Consider the following 16380-nt stretch of genomic DNA (forward strand, 5'->3'; position numbering starts at 1 on the left):
CTGTTCCTTTTTATTCAAGAGCATACACTTGCCAGTGCAGGAGGTTTTGATCAGCCTCCTTAAGCAGAGGAGACTGTCAGCAAAATGACTACCAACATATCCAAATAGCTTTATTTTCCTACAGCTATGACACTTCTCTAATTAGAAGATGTGATTAGTAATCTCATCTGAACACAAGATGATTACCTAGAGATAAGGTTCAACAAATCTCTTGAGATCAGTACAGCCTCTTACACATATCCTCTGCAGTACTCTTGCCAGATCAGAGACTACAGCGAGAGGACTAACCACAAACATGTTTATGTGCTGGGGTCCTTGTAGAGCTGTGTCAGTGACCTCCTGGAACAACTGAGCTGCTCTTTCCACAAAAACCCAAATAATACATTTCTGCTGTCAGTTGCAGAAATTTGACAAAGACTGGTATGGAAAAAGGTAATTTTAAGGCACGAACAGGTTAACTAACTTCTTCTTGAGTTATGTCACCAAGATTGTACTTTGCAGTACAAAATTAAGGAATTTATGCAAGCTCCTTTCCTGTTTCTCGTTCTTCTCTTCAGGGAATAAAGAAACATTAGACCTATCTAGGTCAGGCAGGGCCTATTAACAGCTTGTCTTCCTGACTTGAGCACATTATCCCTGTAGAGCCAACATCTGAGCAGCATGGTACATAAAAAGGCAACCCACCTCCCTGTTCCTTCCAAGGGGCAGTTCTCTTTGTGACCTTACTGCATTTGCAATCCCGAGCCTTCTGCATCAGATACTCCTTATCTCCCTCCAACTCTTCTGTCTAGGCTTGTCCTTCTCATGCTCTGCTTTAAAACGAGAAAACCCTCCTTTTGGCCTTAAAATCAGTAGCTGCTTCAGCGAGGGAGTACTTTTTCTGTCAAATGGCCTGTGAAAATTTAGGCTGCCTTGTATCTCTTAATCCACCTTTGCCATCAGTAGAAAGAGCTGTTCGTTCTGTTTCAGTATTACTCTAAGACCTTAACCACAAAGAGATGACAGCTCTTGCAGCAGGTGTGGCAATTGCCAGTGTTTCTGTAAGCAAAATGACCCTCACCCTGAATTCTGTCAGTTATCTTCTCCTTCCTCAATTTTCTCTTCCATCCTTCATCATCTAAGGATATGCTCCTGCCCGCTCCTAGGCCAAGTATTGCTGCCTCCTCAAAGACTACATCTCATATCAGCACCAAACCTGAATATATTTGGGCAGAAGCAAGATAACGGCAGCAAAGCTTATTCTCCAAAGCTCTACTTCAACCACCACATGCTCAACAGGTCACAGGAGTCCTGCCTCACTGGTTAGAAATTGTTTGACTGGTCCCCAGGTGAGAAACTGTTTTGTTCACTCCTCCTTCCCTTTCCCTGCGATGTCAACAGCATAACAGAAACAGAAATTTTGACTTGGCTCCTGGCTTTGCTGGCAAACCCTCTTCAAAAGGAATAGATACTTGGATGAAAAATATGCCTCTAATAGAATTAATTCATTCTTTAATGTGGATGATAATACTGCCCTTATGCTGCATGCTGGTCAAAAGCTAAGAGAAACAGTTTCTGACAAGAGGACCTGGAAACCAATAAATATTGAAATTTTAAATATAACTTCAACATTTCCAGATTTGTCACCTTTGACATATGATTCCACTATGGAGATACAGGGTTATTCTGTCTCTGATAATTAGCTACCTTCCCAGTCACCTTTCAATAGGGAATCCGTTTTGTCGCATTAGAAGACTTCGCTTACTTACGGAAACAGTTACTTCATCTGTTCAGCCAATTTCTATTCCACATTACAGGAGGAATCTGGATTTTACACAGCAACATAATTCTTTCCTAACCAGAGGAGAGGCACCCTTCATCTCCATTTGGGTCCTTCCTCAGAGGTTACATGACAGTTCAGTTCAGAAAGCTTCTTATTAAGGCAGTAATTTTACCTGGGTGATCAACTCAGTCCACATAGCTGGCAAAAAAAAAAAAAAAAAAAAAAAAAAAAAGAAGAGTATAGTAACGTAGGTCACTTATCAATACATATTTCCAAGTCCTTCAGTGTCATCTACTTTTCCATAGGGCTTTTGCACATGAAACCTATGCTATTATGCTGTGAAAAGCTTCCCTCACCCAAACACACTTTGTCTTCTAGGTCTTAATTATACATAGGCTTATGAAAGGATAATTTAGCTTCAATTCGTCTTTGAAGAGATGCTTTCCTCAACATGTCTACGTAATAAAGCAGCTTACACATCTGCGTTGCTTAATATTATATATTGAATTAATGCATTTCTACTCCCAAAATAACTCTGATCTAATATAGTAATCCAGTGCAGTCTGATAAAACCAACGTCATCTACTGTCATCCACTAAGGCATTTAATAAAAACTTTACATAAATGCTAAACAATGTCTTAATTTGGCTAGGATCAGGCTTGATTGAAGCTGCCACAAAAAGCACTCAAAAACTAGGTAATGCAGCATTAAGGTTGCCTGTGGGACCCTTAATTCTCAGTGTAGCATACATGTTGTAACAAACTATGCAGTGCTTTTCCATAGGACCCCCTATTTATCTCTGTAAACATAACAGACCTCCTGTGGAGATGAACACTGATGCCTACTAATTGAGCTTATTGTCTGTTGGACCTCTGTCTTATAAATGAGGAAAATTGAGGATATAAATAATTGAGGAAAAGGAACAAAAGAAAGAATCACGCAAGCGAGGACAACAGTAAAAAGCCACTCTGGAAAAAGATGGCTAACCTTCCTCAATGCTCATGTCTCCTGCAGTTAGGCAAGTCTCATTAAACTAGGAGAACACAAACCAGCCAGTTTTGTACCCCGCCTCCAAAGCTTTGTAGCCATAACAGGAGCAAGAACACAAAGTATTAGCAAAGGAGGCAAGTGAGAGTGAGATTCCTATCCCAAGCACTGAAAACACTCCACAAAGAAATAAATTCAGCCTAGTATACTATGTTGGGCTGCTTAAAATCATAAAAAAAAAACCCTTTTCTCTCACGCTCTGCTATATCAACACATACGGAAACTGCAGTCTGAGCTCAGCTCCAACAAACAACTTAAGGGCTGCCCATTAAGTGCTCTGCCTTACTATCAAGGTATATCCATCCTTACCGTCCCACATGCAAATGCAGGGCTGTATCACTTCCTTTTCACTGCCCAGAGGCAGTATTATGGAGAGCAGCACTTTCTTGCTCTTTGAACTCACCCTTGTTGCTCAGTGGACATGAACTGCAAGTCACGTCCTGCCCAGATTCTGCATCATGAACTTGCCTACTAGCAGAAACATCACAGGTTAAGCAGCTGCCCAGCTAACCAGCTGGTCTTTCAAAAGGTTTTTACAGCTTTACCTTTCTAACAGCAGGCTAACACAGTGGGGACAGCAACATGGACAAGTCCACTTCAAAAGCATATTCTAGAAAAATAAGATTTTAAAGATAGCAGTTCTCACACCTTGCTATATAACAATATATTCCATAAACACAAAGTTTAAATTGGCGTATTGGATTGGAACTAGATGATCCTTAAGGTCCCTTCCAACCCAAACCGTACTATGATTCTATATACACAAGGCTGTAGGTAGTCAGGTCATTTTGCTACAAACTGCCCATCGCTTTAACATATAAATTGCTGCTTAGAACAAGTACTATTTTAGCAATCAAAGACACTGAATTTGTTCAAAACAACCTTGAAAAAACATTCTCAGGGCCCTCTGGAAAACCAAACAAAACGCAAACAACAGCACAACTATTTATACATCTGCCAAGCAAACATTCTATAAAAATGAAGGTATTAAATATAAAAACTCCCATCTTGGTGGGTGGAGGGGAAGACAATTACTACTTAGAAGTTAATCTAACCAACGCCACCATTTTTATCCATAATTTCTTATTACATTTACTATATTTGTAAATAAATTATTTTAATAATAACATTTGTTTTCCTGACAAAGTCAAAGCGTTAACTATACGCATTTCATCTCTCCAATGCAAAGCTTAGAATTAGCTATAGCATCATGAAAGAACTGCTCTTCACTGGCAGCCTGAAAATGCTAAACCTGAGACTCACTTGCACTGGGCCCACTTCATTGGACTGGAAAAGGCCAGTTTTTGGTTGGCCATATTGTGTGGGTTGCCCCCAGTTCCCCCCAAAATGTAGTGTTACTCCCAGGGCAGGGAGAAAGAAATAAAATTTGATCTTGATCTTCATGTCACTACTATCGTCACCCAAGGACAGTAATCTAGAACACTCTCACATATGAAGAATTTTTCCAAAATTCTCTTCCATTACACAAATTTTAAACACTCCTACAAGCTTTTTCTTTACCACAAATGAAAGCTGATCACTTCCAAACTGGATTTCGTAGCAAGGCAGAAAGCAAACCTTTTTGGACAACCAAACTTCAATTCTTAAATGCTCAGGTTATCACCGCTTTTTACACATGGATCAGACAGAAGCAAATTTACTACTTCTTCAAGAAGCTGGGGAAAAATATTTACTTTTTTTTAACCTCATAGATACTGGTTCTAATAGCAGCTGGCTTGAAACTTCTGTTCAGTAGTCAGAAGATGATATTTCCACAGAGAAGCTCTTCACAACAACAACAAAAAAAAAAAAAACAACCCACAACCCACTTTTCCAGGGAGTTAAACTGCATGCTATAACAATAATCATCAAGAGATTGTCAGACTTCTCAGTGCTGTCTATTTAAGGCACCAGAAAGCCATCTCACAAGGCTTGACACGTCTTCACCTGAAGTTTTCCACTATAGAGTTTAATGCAAAAAAAAAAAAAAAAAAAAAAAAAGAGAAACCACTACTCAGTTATGTAAGTCACAAAGACTCAAATTTAGATTTATATTTAGTTCTTCAATTCTCACCCAGAGTTCAACTCGGTAAACTGCTCTATTTTTAGCTTTTGACTCTTTTGGACATTTCCTTCCTTCATCTGTGTAAATGCGTCACAGCTTCTCAAATGTTTCCCTTTGGCTAGAAAAGGATGCATCTGATTCCAAGCCTAAAAAAAAAGTTTACGCGCGCGCACACACACACACACACACTGAGTGGTTATTGTTGGCCGAGTTGTACCCTTGTTCTAAGTTAAAGATAGGCAAATTTGACTCCAGTCCTCGCACTGTACTACAAAAGACAATTGCTCTTTCTGCACCGACAGGTAGCAACATGTCACGTCTGTCCCTCTACAAGGATCACCACTAACCAAAACATATTTTATCACTTACTTATAAGCAGGCTTGACTTGGGTTTGCTGCCTTGACAATTCAATAGACAAACAGCAGAATTGTTCCATAATGGGAACAGAAAGGAAGTTCAGGTTTGTAACTTTCTGCTCAGCCATCAAGGCAAGAAATTGAGTCAAGTGAGTACCCCTGTTTTCCTTTCAAAGACAGCCTTCCACTAGGTTTGAAGAAGCTGGTCTCTTATATATTTATTTAATTATTTAATACGATGTATTAACAAGCCAATCAACAAGTTACTAGATAAGCCATTACAGATGACCTCATTTTTCCATCTGAAAAGGTGCCACTGTCCTAAGAAATTTTAGTCTGGCTTACAAGTGTTGTCCTTACAGAAACCTGGCTCACATAAACCCCTTTCAGTTAAGCAATGCACAGCACTGATTTCCTCTTTGAACTTTGCAAGCCATGGTAAGTTCAAGTCTAACAACTATCTTTAACTGCAGAAAACAAATACTTGAAGCATACAAAGTGTGACTTTAAGGGGTGCAAAGCAAGAGCATCAGCTACTGCTATAACTGTCCCATTTCCACTCTTTTAGAACCAACCTGATGTGCAATATGCAACCAAAATGGACTTGCCAACTAACATCAATAAAGCAAATAAAGAAATGAAGACAGTGATAAAAGCTTAGAGATTAAAGCTTTATTTAAAAAAAAAAAAAATCATGGCTGTTCAGTTTCTTTAGCACAAAAATCATACCATTTTATTTCCCTATAGTAACCTTGAAAGGAGGCCTCTAAAGATTAGGTTTGACATCTTAAGTCTGATCTTCACCGCACTATGTACTGTCAGCTTTTGCACAGAACGGGAAAATCCAGTCAACTTACATTTCAATTCACTTCAATTTGCTGACAACTTTCTACCTTTTTTCTATGCCTTCAGCTGCAGGCACCTATTCCTCTAATTCCAGAAGAATTATGAAAGGCTGAGACATTTCAACCTTAGCCTAAATTTTTTTTAGAAGATTATGAAGCATTTTTATGATCTCAGAAAATAGCAACTTTGCACTCAATGCTGTATAACTCAACATGTCCCAAAGTTGGCATGATAAACATTTGGAAAGTGAAGAACTTACTACCTTAATGCTACTAGAATATTACACCCAATAGTGTACAGCCAAGTTTACACAATGGGTACAGCAAAGTCCATTGTGTAGTGTAAGAGGTTAGCCAAGTAATATTTAGTATTTAAACACTCCATTTATTCTAACTCACTCCTTGGGATGTTCTTGATGTATTTTCCTGCTGTTCTTGAAGTATCCTCCCTTCATTATCTGGGCCAAGTTTTAGGAAATGTCACCTCATTTCATCCCAACATTTAACATCTGCTTGGGCTCAGAAAACAAGCAGTCCCCAAGACTTCAACATTCAAGACTATTCTTTTATCAAGAATCTCCGCAATAACATTTCTCATTGTTTGATGACCTCAAATCTATTTACCAGCTATGTGATCACCACAAAGCTTAGGGAAAAGCCTTTGACCAAATACCTTGACAAAGTATCTCATAATGCTGCAGACTTCACTGATGCAAAAAAAAGGAAGGGATTCAGTCTAAAATCTAAAGGGTTTGGATTTAAATTCACTGTTTTATGCAAGAAGTGAGGTACAGACTACATAAAAACAAGTAGGTATTTAACACATCCTTATGAGCCCTACTGGCTGCTGTATATTTCCCCGTTCATTTTTAACACTTAGGAAATCTCACTTCACTATGACCCCAGACCCTCAGCCTCTAATTGCTAAACAGTTATATATGAAGCTAACCACAAAAATCACTACTGGTTGTTTACACAGTCTGCAAACACCTCACGAATAACTATTACTGCTCATATATGCAGTAAGACTACAAGGAAACATGAGTAAGCTCTGGGTAGTTTCACAGACAACTAGAACACATCAGCATTACTCACAATAGCCCTGTTCAGTGCCTGCCACCCAGAATACTTTCCCTAACTTTTTGTTAAAAAAGATTCATCATGTGAACTTCAGTGTGACAGTGTATACATACACACATATATCCCCATGCACACTGGTAAAACAAACCTTTCTGAATCTCAGCCTCACGTTCGGACTTCCACAAGCCACTAACATTAACCTCTTACACAGATTTGCAGGAATTATCTGACCATCCTGTTGAAATACTATACTATAAAACATATCAAACAAAGCAAACTATTGGCATATTTTGAGATCTGGAAACCTACACTTTTCTTCCTATTGTTTACATCTTGCTTCAAGGCTTACCATCTTGGGCCCTGAGAGACAAAACCTCAAATAATTTTCTTCTCTCTCTCAAAAAGTTCCTTTTCCTCTTCAGAAAAAACCCACCATAATTACAGTAATACTGATTTCAGTTCTTCAGTAAGGTCCAGGTTACAAAACATCATCTTCAAAGCACCAGCAAGATGCACAGCTCAGCACTGCTCAGTAGGAAAACCTGTTACATATTTGCAGTGTTTTTTATGAACCAGCGCCACTGTCACTTATGCAGAGCAGTAACAGTGACACAGGAGAAAACAAACAGACTAAATTATTTGAGAAGCCTCCACCCAACCACCTTGGAAAACAACCTTATTTTTTTAAACAAATGCATAAAGACAATTTGGCTATCTCCTCCTCCTCTGTGCAACCACAAGAGGCTGGGATCAACAGCTCCAGTTTCAGATGTGTCAGAGCAGCTATTTGGCAGAAAAGCCACTGGAAAGGGCTTTGTATCTTTAAAGCAGAGTCTTGTCACTCAGACTGTTTGGTGAAACGTTGTGGACACAACTCATTTATAACCCTCCTCTCTGTGTATCAATATAACAACCTACTCTAGAGGCTGAAAATTGGATGCCTTAATGTACTGTAGTGTCTACTGCTAAAAGCACTTGAGTTGTTCCTTGTCATTTCAATTCCTCCTCCTCACTACTGGGTAAGTGATCTGTTTTCTCAAAACAGCAGTATCCTTCCTGAAGGAATATGACTCAGCTTTGCAGATCATCAGTGTTACTTCACCAGTAGTCTACTTCTTTTTACTGCACCAAGAAAAATGTTGTTAAACAAAGATCCTTCCCCAAGTCAAGCAAATTTTTTATGAGAACAACCAAATATATGCAAGCATTTTAGTCACTAGATTTAAAATAGCCTGCTATGACCTTCAATATTTTCATTTTACCCAGTAGCCTTTAAAAAAAAAAAAAAAATTAGACTTGGTTCTCACCAACATCAAGAAGAAAAATTAGTTTCCTTTGTTCTCATTAAAATAGTCACCCACTTTCAGAAGAATATACCTCAATCAACCACCAGTACATTTCCAAAGTTTCAATGTGTCTTTCCTATTTTAACACTTTTGCTGTACACAAACAGCTGTATGACCTCCTTCTTCAAGCTGCACACCAAAATCACAGTGCAGTTTCACCCTATTAATAAACTGAACTAATAGTCTGTATCTAAACAGGCCCATTCTTGGCACTAGAATTTTAAAATTTTTAATTGAAAAAGAACAGAACAACATTAATATTTTCTCTTTATATTGGGGTAGGGAAAGTCCTTCCAGTCTCTTTCAGATTTTATTTACCTAGATGGCAAAGCTTTCGGAAGCTGCATGGTATTTCAGGCTGAAATTTCATACCCATTTCTGCTATGTTGCTGTGGGACACATGTTTAAATAGAGAGAAGCCACTTCTTTAACAAATGTTTATTACCCACCTTGTCTACACGGTGACCAAGTTACAGAATTAATGAAAGCCTCAGCTGCATCACATTTCTTCCTACTTCTGCCAGCTCCTTTCTCAGCACATCAGCACTTCATGCCAGCTCAGACGTACTTCTCTCAAGAACGGGCCTGGCTTTTCTCTAGCTCCCATTTACCCCCCACTTCCTAATGTGCATTTAGTTTATCAACTGTGAGCTATCACAGGTATTACAAGTAATTCTCTGTCCCCTCTTAGAAATACCCATGACTTCTGCCTCCAGCTCTTTCAAACACACCCTAACCTTTAACTTTCTCTCCCCTTCCCTATCCCCAGAGAAGTCTGACTGTTCCACACTTAACTAAGTTGCACAACAGCTGCTGCATTTCACACTGAAGTGCTCTGTCCCTAGTCTTCATTGTTCCAGGAAACATCAATCCAACACCACTATTCCCACAGTAACGCCTCCACCGTAACTTCATTGTTTCTGTAGTTATTTTTGTTCTGCATACTGCACATGAGCCACTATCAAGCTGTGACATTTCTCTATACTGTTTTTCAAAACATCTTATCCCCCCCAGCTTAACCATCTTACTAAAATGGATGCTGCTGGAACTGGATTCAACTTCACAGGACAAGCCACTTCTTTTTCCAGCCCAGGTCACCCAGTAGTAATAATGGCAATACTGCTGCAACCTTCTAGCCCACTAAAGTAACTCAAAGAGCAAAGTAACAGATTCTTGAAAAGCCAACTCAACACCTTAAGTTTTTTGTTGTGTTTATTTTTTTTAACACAAATGCTGTTGTCACTCTAAGCTGCATGAAAGAATGGCCAACTTGTTTCGTACTTTATGTTCTCTGCATGCTCACCACTTCTTAAAAACCCCAAACATACCTCAGCTCCCAACAGCCACAGGTCCAAGAATCAATACTTGCAGAGGACAGCACGGAGATACGCGAGGTACCACCAGTGCTGTCTGCCAACACTTCACTTTAGGCTTCGATATTAGATTATTTTTGTTAGACATTTGTCACTATGTAGCCACTCCAACTGCCATGCCAAGTAAGCTACACAACCACAGCTCTGACCACCTTCTCTGTAAGTTAGCTGCTACACATCAGCAGGAGATAAATGAACCTTCTTAGAAAGGCACTACCTTAACTTTATCTCATTGTGCGTCCTGCTTCATGGATGTAAGCTGAAAATTGGGCTTATTTTTCACGTTCAGTGCCTAATATGAAAGCTATTTCGCCCATGATCTAAAAGCTAGCATGTTTTTATAAGTAGTGTTAATGAAAAAACAAAACAAAAACAGAACTTTTAATAGTATGTTTCCTTTTAATCTTTCCCCTCCCTCTCTCTTCTCCTCTTTCTAGGAGACTTTCTCTACTACAGCAGTATTTTTGATGCTGTCTACTACAGACAGTCAACTTTCCCAACCACTATCACACAGATCACCAATGTAAAGCAAGCAAGACAACAGTATATGAAACAGTATGTTCAGGAAAAAAGTAAAACACAGATCCTCTCTGTAAACTTGAAATAGCAAATTTCTGAATAAATCTTTCAGATTTTATCTTTACGGTATTATTTGTTAAGTGATACTCACGAAAACTAAGCAATCCCCACAAACATCAGAAAAAAAAAAATCAATAATTTTTTCATGATACTCCTTAATATTTCCTACATGGTCTCAGCTACTCAAACAATTATCAGCTCAAGCTGCTATAGGCAGACTTCATCAAACCCAGACTGATCCAAGTCTCAAGTCACTAGTACCATGCAGAAGTCTTCAACGACATGTCCACAATCACAATAGATTTCAGCATCCCATTCTCCTAAAATACTCACAGATGGACATTTTGGTACCTACATGTATCTCAAAACAGTTTTTAATTCTCTTATCATTAAGCTTACATTAAGAAGCACATACACAAGCACGAAAGACTGAGTGTACAATGTTAGAACCAGTTTCTATTCAAAGCTGTTCTGGCTACCAGCCTATTTTCCGACTTCACATCGGGAGAGGTGGCACACTGAACTCTCTACGTAGGACACCTTCTCCAGACCCACCTTCATCTTAGAGACTTACTCCTCTTCCTCCTGAGAAAAGACTGCTGCCACCTGTGCAGATTCATTTTCAGATGGAAAATCCTCCCCTTTTTGTTTTACACAAAAACAAACATCACACAAGTGATGAAGTACTACTAACAGTTGTATTCGGATTTGACCTGGTAAAGCTTAGGTAGTTATTCACCCTAGTGACAAGACCTCCTGGGCCTCTTGGTTTTCCTTTGGTTTTGAAACATTTCTGTCTCTCCAAAAGGCTCCTGCCCCTTGCTCAGTATTGTAAATTGTTCTCTTTCTGGAAACGTGGCAAGTGTTCTCATAAATAGGTGGTGACAACACTAATCTCAATCGCTTTGAAAACTGTCGTTTGTCCATATATGAATAAAGCTACTGCACAGTATGCAGAAGCCACTCATCCTGAATGTATCTTACAGGAAATAACTACATCCATTTTCACAGCAACACTCTTTAGAGTTATCCATTGATAACTTGAGTGGGTTTTTTTCCACAAAGACTTACCGGAATCATTTACCAAGGCACTTGCAATACTGTCTAGCCAAGAGCTGACTGAAGCACTTACAAGTCTTCTTCTCTGCATCCTTTGGTATTCACAGATTTCTCCATCATCCCAAAAAGATAAGTTTAATTACAAAATATAGGATCAGCACCTCTTCTACTTAAGTTTAAAAAAAGCTTTGTTCTTTATGCTCAAAACCAATATTCATTAACTTCAACTAGCAAAAATTCTTTGGTTTGGAGGACACTGTTATAACAGCACAATATGAACTTAACAGACCTCATTCTTGCATCCTAAAGATGTCAGCCGCCAGTCCCCTACCCAAAGTACTGGGCCTCAAAGCTGCAAAGATGAAGATTTAAGCAACAAGAGAACGACCACCAAGCAAAACCTCTGCATGGTTACTGCCCTGTAAGCCATGACTTAATAGCAGTCCTTCAAAATCAGCTTTGCTCACTGTTTTCAACCCTTCTGAATACACAAAATTTTAAGTTTAAACTTAGAATGCATTTTGAAAAGCTTTATCTTAATACTTTTTTTATACAGAATAGATCTTGCATACTTAAAATGTGCATTAACAACCCTCTACCCAGCCACTTACTGCACCACTGAGTTTTCATACAGTAACAGTCTGGTTTTCCGTAATTCTAAAAGATTTTACTAGTCCTTTCAAGTCACACCAGTGCACTTTTTAATAAGACAAAAAAAAAAGATGCTTGTCTATACATCTTCAGTGCAAAACGCATCGCTTCTGTCAATTCAGAGAGTCATCTCTAATCTCCAATTCACATATAGGACAGAAAGACACTTCCTACAACCACTGTTTTCTCCATCAAAATGTAATCATTTTGCTTGGCACTCAACTCTGCTTCTTAGCAGTTTTACCCTTAGCCTGCCACAAAGAAGGTGACAGATCTAACAAGGTGTTCTTGGCTTTTCAACTTCAAATAATGAGATTTAGATACCAAATAGATAACGGAAAGTAAGCTGCCTCAATTTCTTCCAATTCCAGTAAAGGGATACCTCATTTAAATTCAAGACACAATCTTTATGTTTTCGTACTACTACCTCACTTCCAGTTCAGCTGTTTTCTTCACATTTCAATTGCAACTTATTTCCACAACAACTCAGAGTGAGTTTACATTTACATAACCAAAGCGAAAACTGGAAATGTACACATTTCAAGTGATTTCAAGTGACCTAGCCACTGTTCAATATCCTAACAAAACACCCTCCAATTCTTCAGGCTCCTTGAATTCTACTTAATGCTTAGCCTTGCAAAAGGACATGCAGAAAGTAAATAACCCCACTGGCATCTCAACTAACCAATTTAACTAAACTAAGATTAGAACTGATTGTTTAGGTGGGTTTTTTTGTTGTTGATAGGGGTTTCTTCCTCCCGGAAAACTCTTTATAACATTTTTTACTCATTTTCTCTTTTAAGTAACAGCTACAGCTTTGCTGACATTCTCTGCAAGTGACAGGAAAAAGGAAGCATTTGTCATTGTAAATACTGTAAAGAGAAAAATATTTTGTCTGCTCCCATGTACACCAAATAAAGTTTTTTGCTTATTCACAGATTGCTGTGTCCATTGTGTTTCACTGAAAAAACCCCGTGCCTCCTGTTCAAACAAAGGGGAACACCACAGATCTCTTCATAGACCCTTTCCTTATAAAAGAGTGGATCCTGTACAGAGGTGGAGTTTGAAGAGCTCTTCCCAATACCAAACACCCACTAGAGATGCCACAGCATTTTCCAGCGTGTGTCACAGCCCAGGCTGAACCAGATAACCTCCACATGTAAATACAGAAATGAGAATGCCTGCTGTTAAATATGCTCTAAGAGTTTTTTGATAAGCATCTGACATGTCCTTCTACTGCTTTAAGGTTTTTGGTTGCTGCAAGACTGAGGTCAGTGCAACTTCCCTGTTATCAGAAGTTATCAGTATCAAAGTCATCACTGCACCATTTACGAGCTTATCAATTCCGTGTCATCCCTCTACCCACACATAAATGTGGAAGTTGACTATTAACACAGCTGGCAAGGTCTTCCAAAACTGCAAGATTACTACACGTGTACCAATCTGTAACTACACTAGGCAGACCGTAAGTCTACTGTTGCAATTCGTCATTTCGCTTTCACCAGGATTTTTTCCCTCAAAACGACAAAGCTCAATCCTTCTTCCATGACGAAACCCACCAAGGCCAGCACCTTGACTCAACAAGGAGTTTTGGACTCGCTGCTGTCATGTGAAACAGGTTGCCGAGGGAGCATCGGGCCTTTCGGAGGAGACACAGCCCCCCGTCCAGACCATCTGTCCAAACAAACGCTGCTCTGAACCCTGCTTTAGGGATGCCTGCTGCAAATCACACCTCCTCCTTCACCCTCATTAAACCAAACACATTCAACAGCAAGCACCGACCGCCAGCAGCACGCATTACGCCGTTTCCCACTTCCCTCGCTGACTTTCCTTAAAAAACCAATTAACACGGCTTTTATTATTACTACAGCTCCTGCCGTCATTATTATTTTTCACACACCAAACCGGCAATCCCCCTCATCTTTCCAGCGGTGAGTCTGCATTTTCCTTGCTCGCCGCTCCTTTTTAGGCATCCGAACGGAGCAAGTGCCCAGCCCCGCCGCGCCGCCCCGCCCGGCAGCGATGGCCGGGGGTGCCCGGGGGGGGCGCGGAGCCGCCGGCGGAGCGGAGCGGGGCGGAGCCGCCGCTCGGGGGAGGGCAGCCGGCACCGGCGGGAGGCTCAGCCGCCGCCGCCGCCCAGGCTGCCGGTAGGGCTCCGACCCCGCCGCCGGCGGTTCGTGCGGCCCGGGCAGCCCAGCCCAGCCCTGCCCTCCCCTCCGTCCCCGCCGCCATTCCCCGGGGGACAATGTCTCGGTGACAGGGACGGCCGCCCTCCCCGCCCGGTTGCGTGCCGAGAGTAAACACCGAGGGAGAAGGCGGCCTCCATTTTTTTTTTATCCCGGCAGCCTGTCAACAGGCTCCCCCGCCTCCCCTCCCGAGCCTCCGCACCGAGCCTGGCTTCCCAGCCCGGCAGCGCCCGAAAGCCGCTGCCGCCCGGCTCCCGCTGCTGCCCCGCCTCAGCCCAGGCAGGGACACCCCCGGCGCACGGGCTTCGCTTTTTGTCTTTTTCTTTCCCTTCCCGCTATGAACACCCGCTTGAGATGCTGCGCTCTCCCACCCCTGCCCTCGACCGCCACCCACCAGCACGGCACCGGCCAAGCACCACCGGAGGCGCGATGCCTTTTATAGCGGTGTCATCCCCGCCCGCCCGCCGGCCCGGGGGGCCCGGTCCGCTCTGCCCGCAGCCCTGCGGCGCGCCGCTCCCCTGCCCCCGCTCCCCTCCGACACCGAGGGCTGCCCGGCCCCGCGGCGGCTCCTCCGTTCGCGTACCGCCGCGCAGTCCCTGGCGGGACATTTTCGGGGGTACCGGGTCCGCCCGGCGCCAGGTCGTGCCGCCCGGCCCCGGGAACACGCCCGTTACCGGGCCGGCATCGGAGGGAGAGTCGCACCTGTCACTGGCGACACCGCCTCGGGGCGGCACTCAGCCCCCCACCGCCCCGGCCGGGCCGGGCCGCCCGCCGCACCCGTTTTCACGCCTCGTTCCTGCCGGCGAGGGTGGCGTCCCGCCCGCGAGTTGCTGGGCCCGAACACGAAGCCCCGCTGCCCCCCGGCAGGGGACGAGGGGACCCGGCTTTCTGCCCCGCTGCCGCCCGGCCAGGCCGCCCCAGCGCGGCCCGGGCCCCGCTCCGCCGCCTCCCCGAGGAAGCGCGGCGGCGCTCCGTACGGACGGGCGCTGCCGAGGCGGCCCCGCCGGCGAGGGGAGGGCGAGCCTTCCCCGAGGCCACCTGACAAAGCCGGCTGCCCTCGCTCCCTCTCCCGGCTCCGGGAGGAAAACGTCGCTTCCCTCCACCCTCCGCCGCCACCTCCAGCCGCGGCCTCGCCGCTGCCCCTTCCTTCGCCCCCCGGGACGGGGCCGCACTCACCGGATCGGAAGAACGCCGCGATGTCCGCCGAGTCCTTGGCCGCCTCCTCGGCCCCTTCCCCCGCGCCGCTGCCGGCCGTGGTGGCGGCGGAGGTGGCGGTAGCGGCGCTGCTCATGGCTGCTGCGTGTGGCGGCGCCGGCGGCTCCTCCGGGCGAGACCCACCGCCAACCCCACCGCCCCCTCCGCGGGTCCCGGCTTCACCTCCGGGCGGGAGCGGCCGTTAGGGCGGCAGCCTGAGCGGGCGAGCGATGCGGGGCGGCGGCGGGCGGCCGCAGTGAGCGCAGGGACATGAAGGTATGTGCGGAATGGCAGCTCCGGGAGCGCCCACCCCCCGCAGCCACCTAGGAGGCGGCGTGTGCATGCAGGGAGTCAGGGCGGGCGGGCGGGCGGCAGCCGGAGCGCAGACAATCGCGGGAGGAGGAGGAGGAGGAGGGCGAGGAGGAGGAGGAGGAGGGCGACGACGACGACGGCATGGGAAGGGCCAGCAGTCCGCGCAGCCAGCAGCCGGTGGGCGGAGAAAGAACGAACGTTTCCAGCAGGGATTTTTTTTTTCTTTTTTTTTTTTTTTCTGAGGGAGCGAGGAGCGAGCCGGAGGAGCAGCAGCTGCGCTAGCCGCCGTGGTGCCGGTGGTCGCAGCAACCGCCGTCCTCCATCTTGACTGGGAGGAGGAGGAGGAGGAGGGTGGGAAAAGGGAGTCGGGAAAGGAAGCGAGTCCCCGCCCGAGGAACAAGGGCGGTGGAGCGGGGCGGGCGGGGAGGGGGAAGCTCGGGAGTCTCCGGCTGCCTCCGGCCCCGGTCGGGATGGGGCGGGGCGGCGCAGGACGTCAGCTGCTCCCCATTGGCTGGGGCGCGGC

General features: G+C 44.2%; 1 protein-coding gene across 3 annotated transcripts in view; it reads right to left on the minus strand.

The window, feature by feature from the left end:
* The window catches only part of TRIO (trio Rho guanine nucleotide exchange factor), a 254214-nt gene extending 238047 nt beyond the window's left edge, over positions 1-16167 (minus strand). For 2 of the 3 annotated variants that reach the window (XM_080381109.1, XM_080381107.1), the window contains exon 1: positions 15528-15889. In XM_080381109.1, the coding sequence (XP_080237235.1) occupies positions 15528-15642 (115 nt within the window). In that variant the 5' untranslated portion in view covers positions 15643-15889. Of the gene's footprint in view, positions 1-15527 lie in introns of all 3 variants that reach the window. The other variant, XM_080381110.1, reaches the window with a different exon arrangement.
* Positions 16168-16380: the final 213 nt, after the last annotated feature.

Source organism: Falco punctatus, assembly GCF_963210335.1.
Source record: "Falco punctatus genome assembly, chromosome: 3".
In the NCBI taxonomy this organism is placed as follows: Eukaryota; Metazoa; Chordata; class Aves; order Falconiformes; family Falconidae; genus Falco; species Falco punctatus.